This window comes from Apaloderma vittatum, unplaced genomic scaffold (genome assembly GCF_000703405.1).
Source record: "Apaloderma vittatum isolate BGI_N311 unplaced genomic scaffold, ASM70340v1 scaffold468, whole genome shotgun sequence".
NCBI lineage: Eukaryota > Metazoa > Chordata > Aves > Trogoniformes > Trogonidae > Apaloderma > Apaloderma vittatum.
The window spans coordinates 34,336-60,329 of record NW_009728800.1 but is presented as its reverse complement, the minus strand read 5'-3'; the positions used below and the strand labels follow the sequence as shown (position 1 = coordinate 60,329).

General features: G+C 37.1%; 1 protein-coding gene across 2 annotated transcripts in view; it reads right to left on the bottom strand.

Annotated features, from left to right (window-relative positions):
* Positions 1-241: 241 nt before the first annotated feature.
* HEATR5A (HEAT repeat containing 5A) overlaps positions 242-25,994 on the bottom strand; it is a 50,156-nt gene continuing 24,403 nt past the window's right edge. Inside the window, exons 16-35 of one of the 2 annotated variants that reach the window (XM_009874180.1) lie at positions 24,948-25,053; positions 24,192-24,382; positions 23,514-23,673; positions 22,261-22,450; positions 21,572-21,741; positions 16,540-16,678; positions 15,165-15,422; positions 14,598-14,837; positions 13,739-13,920; positions 11,965-12,033; positions 11,390-11,569; positions 10,150-10,384; positions 9,470-9,718; positions 8,490-8,617; positions 7,442-7,589; positions 6,655-6,927; positions 3,667-3,909; positions 2,643-2,779; positions 1,069-1,282; positions 242-822 (exon numbers count right to left, since the gene is read on the bottom strand). In XM_009874180.1, the coding sequence (XP_009872482.1) occupies positions 521-822; positions 1,069-1,282; positions 2,643-2,779; positions 3,667-3,909; positions 6,655-6,927; positions 7,442-7,589; positions 8,490-8,617; positions 9,470-9,718; positions 10,150-10,384; positions 11,390-11,569; positions 11,965-12,033; positions 13,739-13,920; positions 14,598-14,837; positions 15,165-15,422; positions 16,540-16,678; positions 21,572-21,741; positions 22,261-22,450; positions 23,514-23,673; positions 24,192-24,382; positions 24,948-25,053 (3,814 nt within the window). In that variant the 3' untranslated portion in view covers positions 242-520. Of the gene's footprint in view, positions 823-1,068; positions 1,283-2,642; positions 2,798-3,666; positions 3,910-6,654; positions 6,928-7,441; positions 7,590-8,489; positions 8,618-9,469; positions 9,719-10,149; positions 10,385-11,389; positions 11,570-11,964; positions 12,034-13,738; positions 13,921-14,597; positions 14,838-15,164; positions 15,423-16,539; positions 16,679-21,571; positions 21,742-22,260; positions 22,451-23,513; positions 23,674-24,191; positions 24,383-24,947; positions 25,054-25,994 lie in introns of both variants that reach the window. The other variant, XM_009874181.1, reaches the window with a different exon arrangement.

Here is a 25,994-nt window from a genome sequence, read left to right as displayed (position 1 = left end):
ACCTACTCTAAGGCTTACAGGATATTTCATCAGTTGGCTTAACGATGCAGTGTGCTAAATGAGTAATTAGGATAGATTACAACCTGAAAGTAAATTTCTGTCTCACTTAAATCCAAAAACCAATCAGGGTAACTTATTTTTGACAAACACTGATTTAAAACAAAATTAGTTTTACTTAATGGCTAAGTATGGGCTGCCCCTACGTATATCTGTGGTAAAGTTCACTATACTTTTTTTTACCATAGGTATGTGCATATGTGATATTATAATCCAAAAATTAAAAAAAAGTAGATTAGATGACCTCTGATACAATTTATTCATAGTGTTTAGCGATGTTTAAGAAATCTTACAGTACCAGAAAGTTATCTAGAGATTTGTTCTCTCTGAAAAACTTTCTGTGATACTTGAGTGCAAACTGAAATATATGAGATCAACTCACAGTGATCCTACTCTATTTAGAAATTAAAAGGGACCTTTTTTGCTGTTGATATGGAAGTGCATAAAATGACAATATGAGACTTTAGAGAAAATTGGTCTTCAGCTGAATGCTTGAACTCTTCCCAGGGTTCTTGGCATGCTTAGCAGTCTTCACTTTGATGCTTTCTTGATTGCCTTTCACAGCTGACTCAAGCCTGGCTTTCATAGTTGGAGAGGAAGCCATTAGCTTTTTAAAAACAGACGAGTACTGCGGACCAATCTGCATCAGATTTTGCAGAGCAAACTCATGCAGATTTTTTGCTGAGTTTGTAGCAGAAACCAGGGCATTTTCATCCAAAAGAAAGGAAATAAGAATGGGAAGAAGGCAGGCAACCAAATGAACACCTATGAACGTTGAAAACACAAACACACACTTTTTAAGAGACAGCTTCAAATCCTAACTGTAAGTACTTCTCTAAGTTAACATTCAACACAAACTATAAAGCTGCAGGTGTTATTTGAACTGTATGGCAAAAAGATCCAACACTATTGCCAGCAATTTTGTTAGTAATTAGTATTCAGAACTCAATGCCTGGTGGTCATTTTGTTTTAATTTGTTACTTTCAGATACCAGTAACAGAAGTAACTTACGGTGCTCTTCCTCAGCGGTGGCTGTAAGAGCTGTAACCACCTTTATTCCCTCCTGAATGACCTGAAGTTCAGCAGCATTTTCAGGTTTTGCTTTTTCTGTTTCCTGCAGTTTTCCCACAATGGATGGTGCTAAAGAATGAATATAAGGATACGACACCGTTTTGTTTGGATGCTGAAAGATGGAGTGTAGCAGCTGGTAGCACTTATACTGTACCTAAAGGGAAAATCAAATTTGAAGTTACAAAGTGTTAAACATACATGTCAGATGTTTTAAAATTCACAGCTTGTCAGATAAAATTTTAGAGATGGGGAAAAATGTGCCCAGCAGCTTGAAAATTCATGACGTTGCAGGCTGCTAATGCATAATATTTTATAGAAGCTTTATAATTTGTAACCAAATTATTAAAGAGAAATTAGATCATGCTTTCAATTTCTTTTCCCCAAGCCCTACATCTTCCTACATTATTCAGTTAAGGAAAAAAAACCACTAAACTTTGTGTGAAGATTATGTCTTGAAAATGCACCCTTTTTTTTTTTCCCAAAAATACAGCTGATTTAAAATAGGTGTTTAAAATGTAAGCACTACCTCTGTCAAACTGTAGGTGCAATTTAAGAAAGCCTCAAATGGTGCAGCAGCATGTCATTGAAGTCAACAGGACTGAAACTGTCAAGTTTCTCCACAATTTCTGAAAGGCTCAGATGCCTAAACACCTGGATAAAATTTGCAAATGCATACTACCACTTCTACATTTATAGCTGTCATCCACAGCTTCCTATCAGCGGGTAGTAAAGTACTTTCTTAAAGCTATTTCTCCAGTAATAGTAACTTTATTTAATGTTTTTGTTACTATGGAATATATACAGAGAGAATGCAAGAAAACCAGTTTACAGTGAATTCTCACAGTCAAATATGAAATCTAATGGAAATTATTTTCAGGGCTGGACTTTCAGAGTGATGAAGTTCTGACTCCTAGAAAAGCCGTTTGTGTTTGCAATGACGATAAACAGTTTTTCTGCTACATTGTTTTTTTTATATGAGGACAGTAACAGATGAACTGTGACATTACAGTCTAAAGCAACTACGTAAAAATATTTATACTACATTGGAACAAAGCACTGATCTAGTTCAATACGCTGCCTCCAGCAGTGGCCAGGAGCTGATGCTCATGAGACTGTAAAAGTTACATAGCGGTACTTGCTCCAGCTCCCAGAGACCCACAGTTGAGGGACTTCCTGTGCAAAAAACAGTATCTGTGTGTTGAAAATAAAATGGATAGAATAAAAAAGGTGCCTGAAAAACTACACGTCCGTATCATGTACTTATCAATGTATAAAGCTTTGAGTCTGATGCAAAAAAAACACCCCAGAGGCATACAGGATAAAAAAGATCATAAGATGCACTGCTGGACGTGTTCTTGCTAACTGGTTCAAACTGCATTTTAAAATACAACAGATATAATCCAGACAGAATTAACTGCAATCAACGCACAGGACAAGTGAAACAACTGAACAGAAAATAAGCTACAATCCATTTAACATGATACTGATATTCTTATAACTTCACCAGTACTTACAAGAGGATCTTTTGAGTCGAGTGTTATTTGAAACTTCTCAATACAACGCTTTTGAAGGCACTCTAGGGTAGTAACTTCTGGACTGGTAGATACAACAAATACTGTAATAGCAGTAAGCAGGCTAACTTCATCAAGTTCTTGGAGAAGTCCACCTGCTGTCAATAAAGTAAGAGTCTGTTAGATTTGCGTTAAAATGCAATTTGACGAATTCAAGTGTTAGAAAGACATGGAGTAAAAATATCAATGTCCATGTTTCTTTAGGAATCTGAGATTACTTTTGCTGTAATAAAAGGCAAGGCCAAAATAGGAATTCAGGGGTGGTTATATGCATATATTTAGAAATAACAGTATGCTCCTATTCCATTGTTCCTCTGTACAAAGTGTAATAAATATCTCTGAAGAGCTGGTGAGACATACAAGGGTCCAAGCTACTTTGAGACTAGTGTAAAATTTGCATTAAGAACATATATTCATTTGTTATAACTTAACAAAACAGCACTACAAACACAAGTTCCAACAACAAATCACAACTTGGAGATTAAACATAAGGAATGTTAAAAATACTACAAACTTGGGAAGTTTAAAAGAAGCACACAGAAAGCTAACTTTAAGACAAAAAACATTTTTGTCTTAAACTACTGTTTGAATGTCCTTTGCCTTCATACAGACATTAATTCTTTGCAGAGAAGCTGTATGTGGTCCAGCTGTCTTTTATGCTGCACTGCACACTGAAGCTATAACTCCTCCTTCTTCATTTTAATTCTGTTGTACCGTGGAACTACATTGTGGCACTACATAAATCAGGGGTAAACCCATAATCCCACCTTTATGCCTTTACAGATGATGACTTCACATATAAACTGTAGGGACATGACTGCACTGCAGTTTCAACAGTATTTGATAGCCAATTAATTCTCCTGTGACTAGATATTTGTCTTTTTTTTTTTTTTTTTTTTTTTAAGATGTGCAGGAAGTCAAACAACCTTTCAGCCAAACATTGCTGTTTTGTTTTTAAACACACAACCTCCAAATTTGTACTCACCTTCATCCCAACAGTCAAGCACTGTGACCAAAGCGCTACGTAGAAGATCAGTCCAAGCAGTCCGACTCTTCTCTGCTCGAGCCATCGGAGACGACAAGAGTCCTTTAAGAGCTTGTAGAGATGCAGCAACTGTCAATGGTAACTGACCATCTCGCAATTTCACAGCAGTTTCTTTAAGTACTCCAATAATTAAGTATAAGATAGTAGGAAGAACTGAAACACTTCCTATAAACCAAATTAATTTTGCAGAAGTTAAAAAAAAATCATGTACTTTTCACATTAAAAATTTTTTTTTTATAATTTAACATTTTAAATATCTATGCTTAAAACAGTAATTTGAAGAAAGATGTGCAATATCGTGTGACTTGCTACAACAAACATAGAGTCAGTCTGCTTAAGTGAAGTTAAACTTTTCTATTTTTTAAAATAGCACTGTATATCTTTTCCTTGATGATTATATGAAGTGTGGAATTATGTTGTGTTCAGAGAAAAGCATGAAGAGAAAGATCAGAATCACTCAGTAGCAGAATAAGAGAAGCTATGTAAGGATACAAAGTAGTGAATAGAGCATCTAAGCGTATTTCACAGTGAATACAGTGAAGGAAATTAATGGTGTAATTTCAAAACTGGGAAGAGGAAATACTTCTCCCACTTGGTGTGTAGTTAGCCAAGGATATCATTGTTCCAAGAAATCACTGAAGTCAAGAATTTAGTGAGAGTAATAAGAAGAGGATCTCTGACTACAAATGCCTAACAAAAAATCCTAGATTTAAAATAAAAAACTCTAACAAATATTTTGGAAAAGAGGGAGACCTAAGGAGAGAAGCAGATTGTCCTACGTATCCGCATCTACCCCTGAGAATCTGAGAGCTGATCTGCCAGAATAAGAACCTATTAAAAAATATTAAAAAATCACAGGAACAACTTGGCACAGCAGTTTTGCATATTCTTCTGTCTTTGAATCTAATAGCAATACAGAATTCTGCACATACTGGAGACAATCTAGAAACCTGGATACTTACGTGTTGCTCCTACCTGAAGTTCTTATTCAGCAAAGCACAGTTAAGCATATGGCTTAAGATGCCTATGGCCTTCTCTAATCAGCAAAGTGCTTGAGTTTTTAAAATTTTAATATACCCATGTTTGTAACAGACCTGTTGATTAACGAAGGTCTCTGCCACATGCATAAGTATCTTCTGAACCTGAGGACATCTACCTTCTATTTTTAAAACAGCCAAGTCTCTGAAAATTCACTCTTGGACTTCAGTAGGAAATGAAGTTCATGAGCATCATGTATTTGAAAACTTGATTATGCCTACATATCATTACAGGTGCCTGAAGTAAGAAACACGGTAGCCCTGAACCCTAACTTTAGTTACCTATTTAAGGGGAAAAAATGATGCAGTTTCACATAGAAATTCTCTTCTCTTTCGTTATAAGAATTCCCTCCTTGAAATCTTCCCTATTCAACTGATTTGGGCTCCCCGAGTCAAGAGAGACAGGGACCTACTGGAGAGAGTCCAAGGGAGAGCTACGAGGATGATTAAGGGACTTGAACATCTCTCCAACGGAGAGAGACTGAGAGAACTGGGGCTGTTTAGCCCTGAAAGGAGATGGCTGAGAGGGCATCTTATTAATGTACATAAATATGTGAGGGGTGGGGGTCAAGGGGAAGGGGACAATCTCTTCTCAGTGGTGCCCAGCAATAGAACAAGAAATGATGGGTTTAAGTTAGAACATAGGAAGTTCCAGCTCAACATGAGGAGAAACTTCTTTACTGTGAGGGTGACAGAGCACTGGCACAGGCTGCCCGGTGAAGGTGTGGAGTCTCCTTCTCTGGAGACTTTCAAAACCCACCTGGACACGTTCCTGTGTGGCTGCCCTGGGTGACCCTGCTCTGGCAGGGGGTTGGACTAGATGATCTCTAGAGGTCCCTTCCAACCCCCAACATTCTATCATTCTATGACTATGTAAGCCAAGTTTAAGCTTCTTGTTTTAGTCACCTGACTTAGATGCTTAAGTTTTTTAATGTAAACATCCCATCTGGTCTGATCCTGCAAGCTGTTAGTCTGGGGAATAATTTCAACAGCTAAAGACAAAACGAACTACAGGGAGGAAAGAAAAATCACAGATTATTCATACAAGATAAGTGCCCTCAGATCTAAGTGATGCTGGTTGTTTCTTGTTGCTTTGAGCTGATAAATAATGAGCTGCAGATGGAAAAGAGAAGTCATGTCATCACCCTACAATGACAGCAAGAACTGCCTACTATTCCATTTGGAGTATGCTATCCTCTGAAGAAGAACTCCGTAACAGAACACAAACTAAGAAAAAAAAAAGAGATTTCCACAGCTGGTAAAAGTTTGCTTAAGATGTAGCACAAATAACTAAGGTGGGAACAGAGGAACAGGGAAGAAATGGTTTATAGGTGTGGCTGTAACAGTACTGAGAGATGATACATAAGAATATGATATTTGGGGGTGGGGGGAAACCATCTTGAAGTTCAGAGTGAATACAAAATGAATCATACATAAAAATCAACTAATCTGAGAAATCAACTGTAACTCCTTACAGTGGTTTCTTAATGTACCAATGACAGCTTCTAGTGAAAGGTAACATGATATATTTCCCTTTTAAATTTAATTTATGTCTGCATCATAAATTCCAGAATATACAATTTGAGTAGAATATAATCATGTAGCTATCGTATACTTCCCTGTACAAAATGAATCTATTAATTGCACTGCTACACGTGGGAGGAAAAGAAAACCTACTCCTTTAATTGCTTCAGTTTTGTAACTTGTTTTGTAATCTGACAGTCAAAAAATAATTAGAACAGGAAATTGTCACAAGCAAATCAAGAAAACTTGCTGCCAGATTTATCCAGCTGAGAAAATTAGGTAATAACAAGGGGGCTCAAAAGAGCCCAATATTCCTTCATTAATCTTATCTGGTGATGAAAGAGCATACCTTCAGGAGAGCAGATTGCAGGAACATCAGAGAGAATAACTAATGCTGCTGCTACCAGTCTACTTCCATCTTCTGACAATAGCAGATGTTTTCGAGATTGAACTGCGGGGCTATAAGTTAATTTCGGGTTGAGCTGGGGAAGCTGTCTGACAAGAATACAAACGCACAACTCCAGCGTTGCAAAGACTAATGACTTCCCAGGCACCAGTCCTCCTGTGTCTCTGCCTTCTCCAAATTCTGGTAATGTTTCCTTTTCTGCAGCACCATCATCAACTAAAACAAAAAGAAGAAATATGGCAGAAATCTGCAGTCTGTACCTTGTTTCCAGAAAGTTTACTTCTTCATCATTTGATAAACTCGATACGTGTATACGTGCATGTATATGTATTCAAAGTTCTACTGGCCAACATCCATCCTTCTGCATAAGCAAACTAGGCACTGATTGCCAAAAGGCAAGTGTGCACAGTACATTTAGACATACATGCCTAGGCACCATGCCAGCATGACGTCACCTGACGTGTTTTGATTCTTCTCCCAGTGTCTTTCTTTTGGTGTATCCCAAATGCAATTTCTCTAGCTTTCTTCCTCACTTCACACCCTCTAGTTACCATCAAAACCATGTGCTACACATCACACCAGCCCAATTTCTTGTCAGGCACCTGCACTGACTTAAGTAAACCAAGATTAGTCACCTTCATTAAGAATCACCTTAAAGAATCCAAGTTTTCCAAGAAAGAATTGCTTTAACCCTGATACTATGTATTCAGCATCTCGTACATCACCGTACCTTCTGCACTTCTCCGCTTCTCCTTCACATGTTCCTGAGCTGCAAAAAGAATCAGACGAACCACTTCCAGGGCAGCAAGCTGAATATCAGGTGATTCTCTGGTCAGTATCAGTCGATGCAAAACATTCAGCAGCTCCACACCCAACTCCTACAGAAAGAAAAATGCTTAATATATCCCCATTTTAATGCAGGAATTTTAGAAACTTGCTAAAGACAACAGTATTCCTCTTGTTAATCTCGCTATGGAATTCACTAAGGATACAACAACACGATCTGACATTTTCTTCAGCATCTAGCTCCTAGTTCCCAGTAGCAGCAGTCCTGCTCAATTCTCCCAACAAAATAATAAACATGACAATTTAGAGAGATAAAGCACTTAAAACTACAGAAAACCACACAAGCAATCTTTATCTTATGGCTTTTTAACTCTAGAATATGGGGATACTACATTGTATCCCTCCTACAGTGTATGGATTTCCTTAGAGAGGGCACCAAAAAGTCAGCAGCGCTTGGACATGTCCACAGGTTTTATCACTTTTGCTATGTTAGACAACTGCAGGGCACACAGGATTAAGCTTTATACAAGCTTAATTTAAAGGAAAAAATAAAAAAGGAATTTTAAAGTTACTACTTCTTACTAGGGTCATTAGTGTGATATGGGTTTTTTTAGTTTTGCTTTTTTTTTTTTTAAAAAAAAATAACATTGCTTTTGTCCAGTTCCCTTTTATCATCTTCAATATTTACAACAGAATCAATCTTGCTCTCCTTTGAAAGCAAGAGAACTTTTTTTTCCTGGAGTTCTTTTACCTGGGTCTCTCATTCTACTCATCTAATCACCCTTTCCTTCTCAAGTTCTCTGCCTTTCACTGTCTTCTCATAGCTTCCATGTTGTGCTCTTTTTCCTCTCCTCCCTCTACAGCTTGGTAAAGCTTATAACTCGCCTACTACTTATGTGTTGAAGATTCCTGGATATATAACAGAGTAGATTTACTGTTCAAACTGAAATTATGCCTTAATTCTGGAGGGCTTTTGATCTTTAAGACATTACCTGATCACCACCTATTTTAGATCTCGGCCATGGAACATCAAAAAGTGCCTGTAGCGCACGTAAGCAGGCGATAATGTTCTCCATTGCTGCATCTGATCGGGGAGAGCAGAGAAATTCCACACTAATTCCTGTAAACATCAAAAGAAAAAACCCGTACGTGCTTGGAATTTTAAGAAGTAATTTTGTCAATTACTGAGTAACCTAATGGCAGGTTGAACAGATAGAAATAGTATTTGCATTTTATATGAAGTGAATTCCTCTCCTACTGGTAGTACCTTGGCGCAAGAACTGTATTTCCGTCAAAAAAATGAAAGTATTTCAGCTTCTAGACAGCACAAGACACAATTATAAACGGCTATTAACAAAAAAAAATAAATTAAAAAGAGCAATTCCTGAGTAAAACCCTGAACTCTAGGTCCAATGAACAGGCAGACGACTCATTATGAGTATATATAGCACAACATTTGCTATTCACACTGATTTATGTAATCAACGGAAATAATGGAGAAGGTAATAATAGCTTGGAAATGCAAAGGCTGAGGCTTTATCTTCCCATTTTTCAAAAAATACTAAAGACTGCAGCTACCACAATTTGATCACCAGCAATAAGCAAGTTATATGAAGCCTAAGCTTGCAAATCCTATAGCAAATAAAAAAAAATATTTTTTTTCCTGAGCTTTCAGGATTCTTCAGATGACATGACACTGGAGATAAACATTATATATATAAACTGTGATCCATATTCTCATGCCAGTTGGTACAGCTGTAATTCCAAAATGTATGATGGCAACATTTGGGAAAATGCTCTACAATTTTCTCACTAGGACTTAAAATTTTTCTGACTGTGTATTTTTCTAAGAGAGTCAATATTCAGTGATTCAGTTAAGTGTGAACAATTAAATATTTGCTTGCTAACAGTTTTATCTATTAAAAATGACATTTTGGGTTACAGCATCTAGGCAGATTCTGTGCTCACTAACCCAAGATAAGATGAAATCGGTCAGTATTCACATCCTCCGGAGATTTCACCAAGGGCCTAGTAGAAGAATCTTGACACATTGTAGTTGGGGTGACAGGTCTAGAGAGATTAGTAACTCCTTCATCTGGATCAACCACAATGAAACCCGTGCTGGTAAGCCATAATGCTGTAGCATATAGTATCAGTGCCCAGGAGTTGTAGTAATGAGGTCTGGCATTTTCAATTGTCTCTGCTGTATAAAATGTACCACCTACAAGAAGAGAAGTTACAGTTTTAAGTATGTCATTTATTTTCACCGACCATATTTTTGCATTCTTACAAAAAAGGGATTCTTTTCAGTGAAATTATATTTATCGTATTTTTTGTATGCCTTTTTTTAAAAAGTTTAATATTAAAATTCAGGTTAACATAATTTAGATTGATTTGGATAGAATTCAACATAAATATCTTTTTCTTTTTTCAACCATAAAATTATGTAACAAACAAGAATACTAAACAAACTACTTTGCACATTAGTTAAACCTCTGTTCTCAAAAGCAGTTTTATCTTCAGAAAGATACACAAGTATGTGTATTTCCTATGCTATTTAATCTTACTACAATCTGGACACAAGTCAGCTGGGACATTACTGATGTGTACTCAAAAGTGACCGACAAAAATACAACTGATTTGTCTTCTTACCCTCAGCAGGTAGTTGTGATGCATATTCTGAAGGCAAAGTTAAGAGAGCAAAATCCTGAAGTGCAGCAAGCCAGAGCTTGCTTAGGGTTCCAATATCTGCCTGTACTAAGTCTAGAAGTCCACTGGCTGAAGATATTACATCTCCGTAGCTTTCTTCCGCAGAGTTTGCAAGTTTTAAACAGTGATTATGCGCATCACTTGGATTTTTCTGCTTTTCAACTGCAACTATGTAGACCTGTTGATATATTTGGAGAGAGATTTACATATATTAGCACTTGGAAAACTACCGTGATCATTACTGTGACTCTGTGTTGAACATGTATGAGGTCTCCCAGAATCTGTTCCTGCTCCAAGTTAAGCAGTGATAGGTTATTGTTATATTCCATTAAAAATCTTTTCTCTGTATAATAATTTAATATTGACCACAGAACCTTATCTTTTCCTGAAAAGTACATCAGTCTATTTAATCAAAAATCTCTTGGTGTAAGTACGTTTTCAAGATCTTTATTTCCACTTGCGAGCTCTTCTCCAATGGCTTTCCAATTTTGCCAATATCCTTTCTCAAGTGTGGACACCAGACATTGGTAAGTTTTTCTACAAATGTTCACATAAAAGCTATCTCTTCAAAATAGCTCCCTGATTATAGGCAGGATTATCATATTAACTATGTAACATGCTCATATGTAGCTGGTTATCAACCGCGAGCATCCAAGGTCATTATCAGAGCTTTCTAAGAGACATCTTCTAGAGATTACACATTGTTCACATTTTTGATTTTTAAATATCTAACCCTGCATTTACATGTATTAAAACAGGCATTCACGGGAGCTCACTTTAAGGCAGTTAGCCAATGCAGCACCAAACTGACATCTAACTTAAAAGAACTACCTGTAAGAAATTAAATGCTGATAGACAATGAGAAAAATGACACCTATTTAAAATGTTAGGTTCAGTGGACCATCACCGTAGCCATTTATACCACACCCATTTAAAATTAATATTGAAATATTAGAATGTTTTCTTAATCATTAAGACATATTTCTTAATGTATAGTATAACACAGTTTAACTGGAAGTGCTTTTGTTACGTTTACAAAGGTCATGTACTGTATCAAAGCAAGGTGAAGGACAGGCAACTTCTATTTAATGACTCACATAAGAAATTCATGAAAACGTTGTCTGAAAGGTTCTAACTCACCTATCAAATATCAAGACTATCATTACAGAGCTGTTACACTAACCTCTGCCCAAGCCTTAAGCACAGCCAGTATCTCCATAGTTGAGGTGCTTTCATTATATTGTTGACTTTGTGCTTCTTTCCCAGCCTGCACTTTGACCAAGGAGGATACAAGCAACTGGTGAACTCTTCGAAGGTCATTAAGATCACTTACTACACCACTTGCTATCCAGGCACTGCATACCTGGTGGTGTAAAACAGAAAAAATGAGAAACAAGAGCTAAACACCACTGGCTACACTCTTTTTTCCATCTGTAAAACTATGAAAATACAATCTGATTTCTACCGAGATACAGTTACTCTCAGATACTAATCAACGTTAAATGATGTTACAGTTTAGTATATGTAAGTAATGAAAGCCAAAATCATTAGAGGGATGTCAGAAATAACAGCCTGCTGCAAAGTTTCTTGGAAGATTTTAAGTGCCTAAAATCTTTGAGTCGTACAGAGGCAACGTGAGTCGCATTATTTTGTGTGCAGTAAGGGTTTGATTTATTTTCTTTTTCTTGTGTGGCATATCAAGCAAAAGGAACATTTCAGAGGGTCTATTACCCAAGACTTCTGACTTTCAACACTTGCCTGACATGCTTTTGCTGTGACATCAGGAGGAGTTTCGGGAGCAAAGGCAGGCCTAAGTGCTGCTCCAACCTAAACAGAAGTTATACAACATTTAATACACAGTGAACAATTAATTAAATGATTACTTTTCATAAGCAGACTTTGTTGCAGTTTTCCATTACAAAGTACAGTTTCATTTTTCAAGACTCTTTCAATGAGGTTAAAGGGCACGGAGACAGTTGCACTCATACTTTTATTGTTTTGTTCTGCTTATGCTGAAGACGTGGCTCTCTTTGAGAGGCCTCTTCAAAGTTGATTCTATTTTTTGCAGTCTAAAACTGAAATAGAAGCTCCTTCCTTCCTGAACTCTTGACTTGATGAGTAGGCCTCAAAAGAAAAAAACAATGTTTCAAACCATGAAAGACTTGCAAGACCGCTACTGAGTGACATTTCCTTACTCAGAATACAGACTTAAGGAAATAAAGAACTGAAGTTGGGTCAGCTTTTCAAAGTGAAAGAAAGGGACAGCACAAACCCTGTTTGCCTAATAAAGAACCCACAAACATCCACTTCCCGTGTTGCAGAGGTTTTACCTACTCTCGCTGTTGAAGGCTGCTGCACTAAAGGCTAATGAAATTTTCCCTTGCTGCTTTAGCTGGTATCTAGTAACTCAGACTTAAGTCTGACGCTCTTTGCAATGAAAGTACTAAGTGAAGGACAAGGACAGCAAATGCAAGTTTGGGAAAAATAAGTGAAAAGGAGTTGGTTTTAATGACAATTAATGACAGCTTCTTAAGACCCTCTAAAGCTCAGACACCATTTAAGGCACTTCTGAAGAAGATCTCAGGAAACAACTACTTAAGTCCAACAAAAACAAAACCCAAAAACCCCCACAAACAACTATGTCCACCTATTTCTTGTAACTGTTATGGAAAAAATACTGACAACAAAAATACTAAATTTTTAACTGCTCCACATCCTTCAACTTCCATGAAACAGTTGATGAGAAGATCTATGCATCGTATTAGTAGAAAAATCTCCAGGGTAGTGAAAGTTAAAAGGATAATTATTAGCTCTACTTGTGACCTCCTGATGGTTTTGGACAGCAAGGACAGATGGTGTATTTTTTTCCCTTGGCAGTTCCAGACTAGATGAAGGCGTTTCTTTCCCACAAAGAAGTGGCAGTAGAACAGAATTCTAATGCAAAAGCAAGATCAAAGTGCGTTAGGATGTCGTCAGTGCCACGGTATCTCCATTTCTAAGAGAGAGAGTGATCTGATTTATTCAATGTCTGCTAGAAATTGAAGAATGGGAGCCAGATGAGGCTTAACAGGCCTGTCATACTTAACACAAGTGCACTCTGGAATGCCAAATGATTGGGACATCTCTGTAAGTCTCCAGCTTATTTATTTGACCAAGCCAGCATGATCTCTGGTGTGCAAAAGCTACTTATATCTATGCAGAGTTTCGAGTGATAGTTGTTCCTAACATTTCTTGCAATACTTTCAAACTTTAAAGCTGACGCTTTAAAAAAAAAAAATCCCAATGTTCTATTTTCTTTTCGCTGTATTTAAACAGGGAAGAGGGAAAAATGCTGAAACTTGAAAAACTTCAGGGTTAAAACATGCCTACTGAAAATACGCTTTCTAAGAAAGTTAAGTTTGAATAAATTTTTAAGTTTCAGCAACAAACTAACAGAAACCCAACTCTTAGCACTAACACTGCAAAAAGCAAATTTCTTTTAGAGATTAACTGTGACTCTAAACTTTTTAAAGTTATCAGCGACAGTGCTTACATTGGCTTGATACTGCTCCAGAATTACGTGACCTGGAAACTCTGGTTCTGGAACATCTGCAAACTTCCGAACAACTATTAGCAATGTTTGAAGCCCAGAAAGACGAAGTTGATCACTGTGATCTGTGGCGGCCATAAAAGCCATACGGATCAAGTCAGCTAAATGCAATACCAAAAAGTCATCTGAAAAACACAACAAAATCCAGAAATAAAACAAGAAAATAGTTTTATCAAATCTAAATTTAGACATAATATATTTTACTGCTCCTAACATTTCCAAAATGCGTATTTTATGTTTTACCTTACCACATATCGAGCTTACACATACAATAATCTTACTTGGACATCATATCTTAGCTCATCTAGGCTCCTTTCCATTTGAATGGGGGGGGAAAAAATAAGCATAACTATCTTTATGTACGAGGGAGATTTCCTAAAAATATTTTGAGGAAAACACCTCCAGATAAACGTAGAGAGGTACTGAAAACGGTATGTGTTTCTGTTGGTAATATGCAGATTATGGAAAGAAAAAAGGTGGAGATATCACACCGTCATGTTGTAAACTGGTGCCACCTGTCACTTCTGATGCCCAGTGCTTACGCAGAAACAACGGCTTCCTACACATATGCCACAGTACTATAACCAGGAAAGTGAGTGTAAAAGCTGCAGTGATATGCCAATATTTTGGCAAATAAAAATTGCTCTACACGTTAATAAATATAGGCTTCTAATCAGAGTAATTAAAGGTTTCAGTGATTACAAAATAAATTTATGATGAATTCTATGAACGTGCAAACAGTTAACATTTATTTTAAGCATACTTTGCATTCTGTGAAATTCTTTCAGTGCTTAACACATACCTCTTGAATCACGTTGTTTTCTCTCCTGAGCCAAAGTGATGTCAAAATGGGCTCTGCCAGCATTTTCACACTGACTTACAATTTTACAGACACACTCTGCAGCAAAAACTCTGGTGGACCATCGTGGATTACTGAAAGGATGGAACCTCTCATCCATGTCAGACGTTAATATAGATGCATCATCGACTTTGGCAGTTTCCTCTTCTTGGGTGGTATCTACTGAAGCTACTGTATTGAAATCTGCATTTAGATTTAGGACACAGGGGGAAGAAAAAAGAAGAAATGTAATAATACCCTTTTTACCGTGACTGAGAAGTACAGAAGGCCTCATAAAGAAATCTCTCCAAAGCCTATCTCTAGCCTCCAACTCACCATGACTCCCTTCAATCTTGGTGTCTTAAAGTAATCAAAAAATTTAAATCCACTTTTCCATTTCCAGCACAGTAAAGGAATTCTCCCTCTCTCCACCCAACATTCAGCAATTAATTTTATCTGCTCAGGAGTTTCATTGTACTGCTCCACAGCCCATTTTCATTGCATTCCCAACTACAGTGTGTGTGGACTTACCAGCTGAGGCAGCAAGAACATCTTTACAAAGCTTCAGCCAAAAAGAGAGCTTTGCCACTGCCATTGAAGTAAGCATATGAGTCAGAGTCTCTTTGATATCTTGGCACAATCTTTGATCCAGTTCTTTGTCCAGCAAGCTCAGCAATGCTCCCTCCAGGCCTATTTCTCTGATGTTAACATCTGCTAAGAACAAATCCTGTGAGCTGCATGCTGTACATGACAAAACTGCAGTACTGACCACAGAAACCCCACCAAAGGCTGAGCAGAGAGTATCTTGTGAACAAGTATCTAGCCCTGCAAGAACAGTATTAATTGATTTAATACCATATCTAATTCATCTCAGTACAAAACAAACTTTGAACTTTTAGAGACACATACTAACAAAAAGAGGAAAGTTACCCGGGAGGGATTAAAAAAAAAATAAAAAAAAATCTACTCTGAATTTCCCAGCATTAACATCACCACAGCATCTGAGCTCCTGAAAAAGATTATCTTTGGCTATCTGATTCTTCACACTGCCTCATAAGGTAATTCTAAAGCAATGTTTTAACTTGAAAGGGAAGTTACAATTATTCCGCAAAAAAAGCTCAAAACCCGTCACATGGAAATAATTTGTTAAATGAATATGACTTCTATTTGCCCAATATTACTAATTTTTAAAATCAACAGATCTACAAAATGGCTATATCTTATCTTTTCTGAAAAGTTTCATGTAAGATTGAATTGAAATCCGAAGTGAAATCATTTATTATCACCATTCTCTCATAGGAAGGCACATGAGGATGAATTAGTGACCATTCTCAGACCTTCTAGCAAAAAGCACAAACCTTTAGGAAGTTTAAATCCCAGCTGATCTTACTTAACTAGTTCTCCAAGAAGGTCAGCAGAAACACATGAGGATGAATTAGTGACCATTCTCAGACCTTCTAGCAAAAAGCACAAACCTTTAGGAAGTTTAAATTCCAGCTGATCATTACTTAACTAGTTCTCCAAGAAGGTGAGCAGAAACTTTCTCCAACAGGTTATGTACACCTTCCCTCAATGACGGATTTTCAGTTTAAAATCAGAAAACGCGGGAAAATAAAACTATGAATATGCATGTAAAATGTAGGGCTACGAAGTAGATATGCTGACAGCTACTGGCCAGACAGGCTCAGGCTTCTCTGGAACGTCACTTGCATTTTTTTATTTAGTGATCCTTACTATCTACAGTATATGAAAAGCCATAGTATCTTCATTTTACCACAAAGAAATGCAGAAAACCTTTCTGAGCTAAAGATTTCAAGGATGTAGCAAAGTTTTCATACCCAGAGCAGTATTTAAAATTTACTATCATTGCGTTAAGCTCTTTGATCTCAGAATTTCAATACGTCACCTGCAGTAAAATCTTCTTTGCTTTCTTTAACTAATGCAACAGCGTATTCTGATACCTCAGCAGCTTCTCTTTGCACAAGCTGACGTAAGCACGCTACCACCGCACGTCTCAGTAGTAAGTAGGAACTACACAGATTCACCTGAAACATGCAAGGAAAAACAGTGAGATGGCTAACAAACCTTTCTAGCAACACCTCAGTGAGGCCCGTATTTTCTAAATAACCACAGTTATGACAAATCTGTGAGGTCAGTAAGCATGTAATTGATGTTAGTTTTCCTGAGCTTTTTTTTAAACTCCAAATGAAAGGGTTTGCAATTCCTGTATTTAACGTCTCAGTACTTCTAACACTTTCTCTCCAAATTATAAAACTGGTTTGGGGCTGGATCCAACTCCAACCCATATCAGTACAAAGACCCAATCAACTTCAATTACGGTCCCAAAGAACAATTAACTCTATTTTTTGACTAGCAGGTATATATAATGGGCTTGAAAACTCAGTGCAGGAGAAAATTACTCAAATCACACTTGGATGTAACTAGAGAAATGCAAATGTAACCAAGGGCGAGACAGTCAGTCAGGCTCTAGTAAATCTGAACTCCATGCATGAAAGAAATTTAAGAGCAAAGACAACACTGCCACAATTTTATCACAAAAAATATTATATACTCAGATCACATTAAATTATGTTTTAGAGAAGGTGAGAGGAAGAGTGAGAGTTACTAGAGAACGTAGCACACAGAGAAGTCAGCTCTCCTGAGCACCTTCTAGCAAACAAGCTTATAGCATCACCGTATTTTAACATCACCAAGGCAGTGTTTGTTTTTTATTCTGAAAAATACATGATAACAGATTAATTATAACAGGAACAAGGAAAAACACTTAAAATCCCCAAGACATAGCCTCGAGGTTTTTGTTGTTAGAGTGGATCTTTCTGATTTTTATTTGCTTGTTTTCAATTTTAAGAACATTCTGAAGGGCATCCCAAAGATACACTGAGCAACTGTGTGGCCAGGCAAGCTAGCTACACCAATATTTATGCAGCTTCTTTTAAATTAAGCTTAGGTTATCATCAATAACATGTATTCTCTACACCTAAGCAATTGTGCACCCTTAGCTGTCACCATCCTTAAAATAGACAGAGCTGAGTGTTTGCTGCAGGGAAACCTTGCAGCAAGGTCATGCTCCTCACTCGTCAACAACACGACAATATACGTTAGTCAAAATGACTAATATATATTAGTTAAAATACAGTTAGAAAGAACAACTTAAGGACAAAAAGAGTTATACAGAATTTCAGCTTGGTTACATTAATGAAACTAAGCGTTGTCTTCTGAATGTCTGTGCTCGCACATGATTCTACAATGCTCAGATTTACATATGCAGCACACACAAAGATACGCTCTCTCCGTACTTAGAAAAGAAACCTCAATAAGTATGTCTGCAAGATGAATCGAAACCTTAAAAAAAAAAATCCACCAAGTTTTAATGCAACATTTATCAAGCAGGCTCCACATTCTACTTCAAGTTGGACATGCATAAATTCCGTGCTCATTTTTAATAGGGAAAAAACAGAGGATCCACTTCAGGCTATTGAATAATGCAAGATGTGCAACTTTTATCTCTCATTCTCCCACATTCTAAGCAGGGGACAGGACCAAATAACAGACACAAAATGCAAGCATCACATACAAATGTAAATGAAAAAAACGGTTTCTTTTCTGTGCTTACAATGTTAAAAGCAAAATTATGCCTCACATAAATGAAATGTATGTCTGCCATCTGCAGAAAGTTAGGAAGGGTCTGGTTAGGATGGCAATCAAATGTCACTTGACATGCTAAAAGAAATTACATTAAAATGGTTAAACGGAAAAGATAAAAGATGAAATAACAAAATCCACTGCAAACTGCAAAAGTTTAGGATTAACAAGGCACAGGGACCTACCAACACAGAATTATCCAACAAGATTTCCTGCACAAAAACAAATGACAAACCAGTCATGACAAAACCAAAATATAGATATCACAGTGATACCAACCAGACATAGAGACCATTACACATAAATTCAGCATATATTAAAATTTATCTAAAACATGACAAACTTGTAATTTTCGTAGTTTATTTATCTCATGTTTAATGTTCAACACACTTAAATTGCAAGCCAGCTTCCCCTAAAATAATACCTAAGCAGGACCAAGAGAACAGCATGGTATAATTATTGACATTGCATATTTATTGCATTTCAAAATATCTTTAATGTCCTACAGCTGAAAACTGGTGTTCACCACATCATAACCTTACACAGATAAGCTCTTTAGAAGCCTGTGCTCACCTCAGTTAGCTTTGGAGCTAATGTTAGACATGATTAAAAGCATATGACTTCTATTCTGTGCAAGCCAAGACTGTAACTGGCAGGATGAGCATTGCTGCTGCATACAAAGCCCCATGAAGAAAAGGAGGAGCACTTGGAGAAGCTGAAGAAGGGAGGCTGGATAGTGACAGGCACACCTATACAGCTGAAAACCCCCCAAACAAACAAAAAACAAAGCCAGTGTAGCAGTGTACCCACTGCCTGGGTCATGTTCCATCAGTGGTAGCATAGTCACAACAGCTTAAATCCTCTGGGGATCTGAACCATCTCGTCCTCTACAGGCTGGGAAGACAGGTGGAGGTGGCAGCTCGCAGCTGCTCACAGCAATTGTGTTGACATGCCTAACATGAGTGAGAAAAATTTACATTCCCGGAGTGAGAAAAAATGGGTGAGAAAAAACAAAACGAGAATGTCTATTCTAAAAGTTTTAAAAAGGCAAGTTTGAAGACATAGAAATTTTTCGTAAATCTGAGGAAAAAAGGGTGGAGAAGGGAGTTGTTCAAATGTTACTAAAAAAAATAATAAAATTCTTTGCACATCTGTTTTCGAGATTTTATGAGCAAGAATTTGTGTTTCTATGGACAGAAGGGGAAAGGATGACTTATCTGAGAAGAGATTCTTTGCCTCTCCTGGGTTTTTGCATTAAATAAAGAACACAGTGGCAAATACCCACATTATCTAGTGTCCAGCTTTTATACTCCACTTCCCCATAAGACTTCAAAATGCATTGCAAAGGAGGACAGTCACACCTTCTTCTCCACCTGCCAAAATTTAAACTCATGAAGAATGACTCGCTGAGGGTCACTTTGCAAGCCAACAATAAAGTCAAGCGCAGATTTCAGGTCCAGTCCAAAAGTTTATTCTGCTTCCCTAGCGAGATGGTGATTCAGTGGGTAGAAAAGAGATGGTGAGTTCTACAAATGCACAAGTCTGCTTGTGCAATGATCTTCTCACAGACCTGCAAAGCACACACTCAGACCTTCTTTGTTTATGACACTCTTGAGAGACACATTGATGTTTACTGAACCGCCAGTATCAGCAAAATTGGCTGTGGTTCTGTACAACTCCGTGAGAATAAGAAAAGCTCATCTGTGTAAGGCCACTGACTTCAGTGGAAGCCTCCTCCACGAAACTCACAGTCCTTTCGGGGGAAGAGGGGAACAGGTGAACACACACACACACACACTTGAGCCATGAACCATGCTGCTTCCTAACTGAGTCAGTTCATCATTTCAGGAAGTACTGTACAAAGTACTTTGAGACAATTTGTAAAAACAATAAAAATCAGCAACATCATAGAGACGAGACAACTTTATCATGAGATCGTCTTCATTAGCACAAACTTGCTATCAGTTGGAGAGAACGTACTGTGCATGGAAGCAGATTCTACAGGGACTTACATGCAATCCCAAATGTTAATACATCCCCTGAGCAAGAAAGTGAATTAGATGATTTGGTGTGATTTCATCGATGTAAGAGAAACGTGTTTTACCCCGAGAAGAGCAAATCATAGTGGTGTATGTACAAAAAGAAAGAACACTTCAGCTGAGTTCCAGTTCTTCCGCGACTAGTGTGTCCATGACTAAGAACTGTAGGGCTTAAAGAGTTTCTCCTTCAATGTTTCCTGGCTCCCACAATCATATTTCTACTCAAACTGAATCAAGATATATGGGAGGAACCTGAACTTTATACAAAAATCTATATATGGTTACTACCAATATAAAAGCACTATCCAGGGGAAGACATCAATAAGAATTGTGTTAAGACAGACAAAAGACTAACAACCACCCACCATACATTATTGTCTGTGTTTTTTTGTTTCTCTCTTTTTCTCTTTTTTATTTAAAAAAAAAAGAGAAAAAAACCAACAACAACAAAAAAATAACCAGCCCCTAAAACCCCATCATGGGTAATAACTACTAGAAAATTATTTTTGTTTTCTTCATAGAACTAAGTGCTTCAGAACAGCAGCTATTCAAAGAAAGACAGACTTTCTGGGGAAAAAAAAAAATCCCACACAATCCCTCCCAGCAAATAAACAAAACCCCCCAACTTCTTTGTCAAATTGGGCTGAAGGAGTTTTGTTGATTTTTAACAAAGATCCTGTTTAACTATAATGTAACCATCATAAATTTTTATCCTGACTGTCAAGAAGTCAGGACACTGAAGTATTAATGCTACAGAAATTACAAAATAGAGAAATCTACAGTTTTTCACCATCATGAAAAATAAACTCAAACAAAACAATTCTCAGAAATTAATATGCACAACTTTTTTTTTTTAATCAAGCTTTTAACTCAGGCATAAAAAGCAGCAAAGGAAAAAACCTGACCAGCGTAAAATAGACAGTAAAAATCCCGCACAAATCTGTAACGGATGTTATATTAAGGCCACTTGTCTGACAGGATGAGAGCCACAGAGTGCACTTGTAAGCAGTTCAGAAGGCAAAAATTTCTACAAACTGTCCTCATCTTGTAAAGTGGAAGCAAAAATTGTGAAAACAACTGAAAAAACAGAGAATACTTGCCTGTAGGAGGATATGAAACACCTTAGCCCTACACAATGCTCAGCTTCTCCAGTTAAAGTAGCACCTGCATTTTTTAAGTGTTTCTGAAAAAAATGTTTTGAAATACAAGGATATAGAGTCGTAAAGGTATACTCACACACAGGCAGCTCACAAGGTTGGACAAGTTGACGTGGCGGGGAGCAAACATGTGAAGCTGCTGAAGGCAAGAGATGGCCTGAGCCTGCACAAGGCAGTCGGGATTATCCTGCATCACTGCACAGCCCAGCAGGCAGGAAGTTCTTAAGGCTGAAACTGTCGTACTGCTGCCTATATTCAGATGAAAAAAAACAGGTGGGGTGTTTTTTTTTTTAAAACATCCACAACTTTTTTTTCCAAAACATAACTCATCTTCTTCCAAAACAACCCATAACTCTCATCCTCTTGAAGGATACTTTCTACATCTATGTTATACTCTGGTATCAGTGAGTAACAGTCACGGTGCTCTCCGGAATGCCAGTGTCCAGCTATTTAGAAGTTGATTTAGATGCAAATTGTAAAGGTCTGCATCATACGTAATGCATAGATTCCTAACTCTTGAAATATTAATGTCTTCTGTTTACATATTAAATGTAAGGATTTTCAGAGCAAGGCATGGCTTGGAGTTCAAACAAAGGAAAAGAGACACTTTCTGGAAAACTAGCAGTCACATCAGCCGTTTGCTGTCTTACAGAGGAAAAAACTTAAGATGTGCTTCCTTGTTGATAAAATCTGAATTACACATTCAAACAATGTTTAGCAATTCTGTTGCTAAACCAAACAAAGCCAACACTATTGTCTGTCACATACCTTGCAACTCGGGGCCCAGGGTGGTGATAAGTGCATTTAAACAGCGACCAAGGCTTTGGTGAACTTCAGCGTAAGCAGGAGGCACAGTCAGCAACAACATGAGAACAAGAGATAAGGTGGGTTCCACATGCACATGATACAAGGGGCCAGCTAAATCTACTATCAGTGACAACGAGTGTAGTGCCCACGCCTGTAAAACAAGAGAAGCAGTCATATAATATCTGCATGACAGAATAAATGGAAGATCCTTTTAAAATTTGATAGTTCAAGTGAAATTCAATAACTAAGTGTGATAAAAGTTGCACTTTTGGGTTCCAAAGGGACAAATGGAGGGGTTATATAAATAAATTTTAAGAATCTGATACTTAATAATCCATTTTGAATATTTTACAAGGAACTGTATGTTTCACAATGAAAGAATCATTTTAAATTTGTCATCATTGAGTAAAAAAAAAATTACAATTGTAAATTAATAGTGATTATTGGTCCTCAAATATATTCTATTCTTTGTCAAATTTCTTACATTTCCATGTGCAAGAAGAGAATTATGAAAAAAATACAGACTTGCTAAAACAACATATTGTTTTAGTCTCAGTTACTTTGCATCAATAGCCACACCTGTCTCATGTCAATATACAGTTCTGTGTAAAGATATTGTACAGAAAACTTCATAAAATTCTTTAACTGAGATTTCAACATGGAATACACTCAAAGTCTCTTAAAGCTATTCTGATAGATAACAGTTTTAGCCACAGAGAAATAATTTGAATTAGTCTTCAAAACATCTTGTCTTGGTTAAGGAAGTATACTGACCACGTTTGACAGCATTCAGGCTACAAATCTCTGTTAGTTACTGCGTAACCCTTCAACACAAAATGCTGTAACATAAACCCCACAGCAGAAAAAACCTGACATGAGCCAAACAATCCAGGTACTGTCTAGTCAAGGTCAAGATACAGGTGCATGGGAAATTAATCAATGCCTAAAACATCAGATATTGTTTTTGAAGCCAGCATATATTAGCCTTATCAGCCTCACTGATCATTAAATAAGAAGTTTCCATATCTCATCATAGTTCATTTCAAGGGTTTCAAGCAGGGCCTATGGTTTTCACGGCCTTTGCTGTGCCAGCCATCACCCGTGAGGTATGCCTAAGAGGCTGTGAAGTGTTACTCCTATAAGAAAAAAGTGATACGCTCCAGAATATAAATCAGTTCATCAGTAACATTACATTTTTAGATAGTGGCAAGTACCTGTACATCAGGAGAAGTACTGTCCTGAGATAAAGTATAAAGGATTCCAACACATGCGTTCAGGTGCTGAGTAGAACCTATTCCTCCTAGGTACCGATAGAGACATCCCAGAGCCAAAGAATGACCTGTTCTTGACACCACATCCCTAGCAGATTTTAGCCTATTAATTACAAGGAAAGCAAGCTGTTAGTGTTATCACCAAACTCGATATTATGTAATAAATACATCTACAAATAGAATTTCTAGTGTATAATTAACAAAATACTTTATTAGACACTTTTATATGGCCAAAAGTCTAAGTTCACTTATCATCTATTATCTGTAGGAAGCACCACAAATATATTAGATATACTTAAATGAGGTTGCTAGCTATCTGCCAATTTAACTTATTTGAAAGTCTACATGCTTCACAGAATGACAGAATGTTCGGGGTTGGAAGGGACCTCAAAAGATCATCTAGTCCAACCTCCCTGTGTACTTGGACAATCTTCTTGAAGATCAGCAAAATTAATTAATATATGTAAGAACTCAAGTTTCTTCCTGTAAATTTCTGAAGTGACAACAAAGTCATGGAGGAAACCAGCTTTTAAAAATCATTGTAATAGCAGGGGCCAGGTATATTTGCCAAACATTTTCATAAACTCAACCAGTAACTCATCACACCGTTTTTGAACTTACTTGTCAAAACTGACTTGTGCTAACCCAGCGGTGAAGGCACTGTCAGAAACCACCTGTGCCAATCTGGCCAAGCATTCTGCAGCAGCACATCTTAGCAGTGCATTATTGCTTTCCAAGGCACCCATTACCAACGTCAGGGCAGACCTTCTGACTTCTTCTGGACCTAAGCTTCCCTTGCAGTTCGCCAAGTGCTAAAAACAGATATAAGACAGTAATCGGTGTAGTAATCAGTATAGTGTTCTTCTGATAGTCATGCAAAAATTACAAGACCTGCAGAAGCAAATTGATTTTCATCCCTTTTTATCTGCAGAATTGCTCTATTTTTACAGAAAGAAATATGAAAGAGGCAGTGATAAAGACAGAAATGATACAAACAGAATTTTTCCATCTCTTTCTTACTTGAATGACACTAGTATCGATGCTAGTAAAATACAGTGTATTGGAACGGGTTTCCATAATGCTTTAACATTAAAAAAAGGAAAAGATCAAACTCTGACTCTTCAGCACTTAAGTATGATACCATGAAACAATATATTATCACAGAAAACTGGGCTGATCGTCACCTTGACTGTTAATCAAAACAAAAACTTGTGTGTAGACACATTTGAACCACAAATGCCATGCTTTAGTAACAGAACGAGAAACAAAGGAGAGAAACAAAGGAGAGAAACAAAGGAGAGAAACAAAGGAGAGAAACAAAGGAGAGAAACAAAGGAGAGAAACAAAGGAGAGAAACAAAGGAGAGAGGAGATTTACCTTTAAGGAAGTAGAAAAGGCTGACACTACGTTTAGCTGTATTATTTGTTGCCGGGATCCTTTTGTTTGCTTTATGGAATTCAACAACTGTTCTAACACCTGAAGCCTTAAACAAAAACAGAAAAGAAATCTCAAAATTAAAAATGAAGGAAACAAATCCAACCTATTTATTTATTTTAAAACACATAACAAAGCCTACACATTACAGAAACAGAGGTGGAACAAATCTATTACCCTAAGTCTTGAGCATTTTCTTTCAATTGGCATCTCTGTCTACTACAAAAGAAATTGTATTCCATATTAGAACGGGTAATTACTGTTTGAACATGAACTTTTTGCTTTTGTTTCCTTACAACATACGTATTCACAAATAATCACTTATAACCAAGTAACATTAGAGAAATGTTATTGAAAGGAACTGCATATGGGAATGATGCATTTAGACTTACAATTAAAACAGCAGAAAGAAAAGGAAAAATAAAAGAAAAATTGCAGTTATCTGCAGCTATTAGTCCAGGTATTGAGAAACAGGTGAAGAAAACCAAATAGTAAAAAGCCCAGAGAAACAGAAAAAAAACACAAGAAAAAAAAAGCAGTCACTGCAGACAGAATAAGGAGGTAAATGCAAGTCAGAAGAACCTCTCATAAGGCATGTGGTGATTTTATTGGCAGGTGTGCTTATCTCCAAACAGCTGCCTCGGGATTAAACTAAACCCCAAACGTTTTAAGCAGCAAAGACATCGAGACTCGGGACTCGCATGCTAAGCACTTATCCCTCACAGGAAATTAGAAAACCATCACCACTGATCACAATCCAAGCTCTAACTACAGCTGGCTTTGAAATTATAAAGCTGTTCGATTTAAAAATAATTTATTTGCTCTACTGCTACATTCAGGAAAATTACCATCAGCACACAGAATAAGCAACAGCTGGCAAAAGTTTTGAGGAATTTCATGCCTCGGTAATCAGTGTGCTTATAAATGTGAAACAACCCAAAACGCAGGCAGCAGGGAGATACATACACACATACACCACCAAAAGAAGTT